The sequence below is a fragment of the Hydra viridissima genome, unplaced genomic scaffold, assembly GCF_058129835.1.
Source record: "Hydra viridissima isolate aposymbiotic clone 2 unplaced genomic scaffold, HvirCarnegie_v1 scaffold_4, whole genome shotgun sequence".
Classification (NCBI taxonomy): Eukaryota; Metazoa; Cnidaria; class Hydrozoa; order Anthoathecata; family Hydridae; genus Hydra; species Hydra viridissima.
The window spans coordinates 10,642,592-10,645,561 of record NW_028324303.1 but is presented as its reverse complement, the minus strand read 5'-3'; the positions used below and the strand labels follow the sequence as shown (position 1 = coordinate 10,645,561).

General features: G+C 35.7%; 1 protein-coding gene across 1 annotated transcript; it reads left to right on the top strand.

Moving 5' to 3' along the window:
• Positions 1–1,938: 1,938 nt before the first annotated feature.
• On the top strand, positions 1,939–2,970 carry LOC145188296 (uncharacterized). Its single transcript, XM_080064879.2, has one exon. The coding sequence runs from the start codon at positions 1,939–1,941 to the stop codon at positions 2,968–2,970; it is 1,032 nt and encodes a 343-aa protein (XP_079921005.2).

The following is a 2,970-nucleotide window of genomic DNA, read 5'->3' as shown; positions in this document are numbered from 1 at the left end:
CCGAGTCGAAATTGAACACCATCAACAGTCACATTTCAAAGGCATTAGTAGACAACATTGTGAGCGATTCAGAGTATGAATTGATTTTAGACGAGCTTCAAAAGTTTAAGAGTCTGATGAAAGAAATAAGAACTAAAACAAAAATCAACATTGACGAGATAACTAAAGAGTCGTTGATCCAAAAAGGAAGAGAAGATGCAATAAAAGCGTTCAACAACATGTTTAAAAAAGGATCAACGTAGTCGTAAAACGTAGTCGTAAAAACGCAGATAAGTTTGCGTTTAAGTTTTTTTCTTGCGTTTTAAAAAATGTCCTTTTTTAAAATGCTAGACCCTAACAAGAGGGATGAACTGGTGAAAGAATTTGTTGAAAGAAGAAAAAGAATCTATCAAGATAGTTTGAATGAGAATATTTATGATGCTAATCTTCAGACTGATTTGAGCAAGCTTTACAAGCCTCTGATTGAAAGCAATGAAAAGATGATCAAGAGCATCGAAGAAAGTAGCCATGAAAAATCACTTCCAAGTTTTGATGAGACAAATCATTTAGGAGACATTTCATCCGTTTATTTAAATAGGTATAATAAGCGTTTTGTAAAAAGTTCTAAAAAAAGAGCTTATGAAATTAGTAGAGATGGTAAACAAATGCACATTGGAAAAATGGGGTTGGAGGTGGATGGAAATGATATCATTGTTGGAGGAGAAAAGTATGAAGGAACACAAGGTCTTTGGGAGTTGCTAACCAATCCGAACATTTCAAAAGAGTTTTTGAACAGCAGCGTTATAAGCAAAGAAGATAAGGATAACTATACAAAAATTCTTTTCCAAAGTAGATCTATTTTTTCAGAATCAAATCCAAACAGGATAATATCTTCAAGAAGTCCAAAATACACAGAACTTATAAAGCCTGTTTGGGAAGAAATTAAAAGTGAAACCAAAGTCAAAAAAGGCAATGGTGTGATTATTCTTCCAAGCGATCCAAATGCTCTTGTGGAAAATCTCAACTTGAGCATCGCTGCATGGCATGCTGGAAATAAAGGATCTAGAAATGTGGCTGTTTCCATTTGCGATGAGCTGTTGAGGCAGAATAGGATTAATAAAGACGAGTACAAGGCTATGATGGCGTATATCGATATGAAATAAAAAAAATCTTTGGAAATAAAAAAATGATCGTTTATAGAAATAGATATGTTAAGAAGCATATTGTGGGTGGAAGTGGAATCATGGACACGCTTAAGAATTTCTTGAGAAGAGCAGCATCTTCAAGCGCTTCAAGAGCGGCATCTACTTTGGCTAATAAAATTGCAAAAACTGAACTAGGAAGAGAAGCCATCATGGCTACTAAATCTGCAGGGAAAGAGCTAGCTTCAACAGCCATTTCCACTGCTAAAGATGTTGCTATTGATAAAGGTAAAAAGACCATTGAGAAATTGTATGCAAAGACTGGAACTCCAAAACCGCGTGAAGCTGCAAAGAATGATCTCAGTATTAAAAGCAAGGAAATTATTTCAAGCATTGTTAACAAAGCAGCGGCAGCAGCACCACCAGTTATAGATGAATATTCTATGTTTGGATCAGGATTGTCAAAGAACAACGCGATTAGAATACAAGACTTGGTAAAAAGAGGAAATGGACTTTTGATTGCATGAGGATGTAAAAATTTTTTTTCTTTGATGTATAAAAAATGGCAAATTCCGATGTTTTAAATTTTACAGAAGAGATTATTGTTGATGAAGAAATTGAGAGATTCGAGTTTCACGAATACGAGCCTGTGAATAAAAATCTAAACGTGGATGGAGAAATAAGAATCAATATTGAACAGCAAGATTTGTTCACGCTTCCATCTGAGGCATATTTTTTGGTTGAAGGAAGACTTTTAAAAGCGGATGGAACTTCCTACGCTGATGCAGATGTCGTTACTCTTGTTAACAACGGTATCATGTTTATGTTCAGTCAGATTTCTTATCAGTTGTCGAATCAAGAGGTGGAGACCGTTTACGAACCTGGACAAGCTACCACCATGATTGGATACCTTAAATATCCAGTAGAGTTCCCAGTGTCTGAAGGAATGAATCAGCTGTGGCAAAGAGACACAACAGCTTTAGCAGATCTTGTCAACAACTCTGGATTTAAAGCTAGACAAGACTACATCATCAAGCAAACTGAAGAAAAAGGAACGTTTTCGTTTTGCATCCCTTTAAAACACATTTTTGGATTTTGCGACGATTACGATAAAGTGCTCTATGGATTTAAGCATACACTTGCTCTTGTGAGAAAAAGCGATAGTGATGTTATTTTTAGAAAAGAAGCAACAGCTGCAGGAAAAGTAGATCTAACTAAATTATCTTTGTTTATGCCTCATGTCACACCCTCTGTGGCAGCTAGCAACAATCTTTACAAAATCATTGAATCAAAAGTAGATGCTCCATTTTCGTTCAGATCTAGACAATGCGACACCATCGCTGTTCCTGTATCCAACAACTTTAGTTGGAGGCTAAGCGCAAGATCTGCTAGTGAAAGGCCTAGGTATGTTGTTGTTGGATTTCAAACCAATAAATCTGGAAGTCAAACAGAGAATCCTGCAGTCTTTAATCACTGCGACTTGAAGAACATATATGTCACTTTAAACAGTGAAAGGTATCCCGCTGTGGATTACAATTTAGACTTTAATAACAACAAATACTCAAGAGCTTATAGAGATGCTTCTAAGTTTGACAATAGACTTTATGGAACAAACGAAATTATAGCTCAACCCAATATATCTGCTATGAATTATAGATACATTTGTCCTCTTTTTGTTTTTGACGTAAGCAAGCAAGCTGAGAGGTTAAAAACTTCAGTGGTAGATGTGCAAATAAAAGCTACATTTAATGCGAACGTTCCTGCAAACACTCAAGCCTTTGCCGTTCTCATTTCCGATAAATTGCTCAGAATTAAATCAGATGGAAGCAGAATGAATGTTGTTTATTGA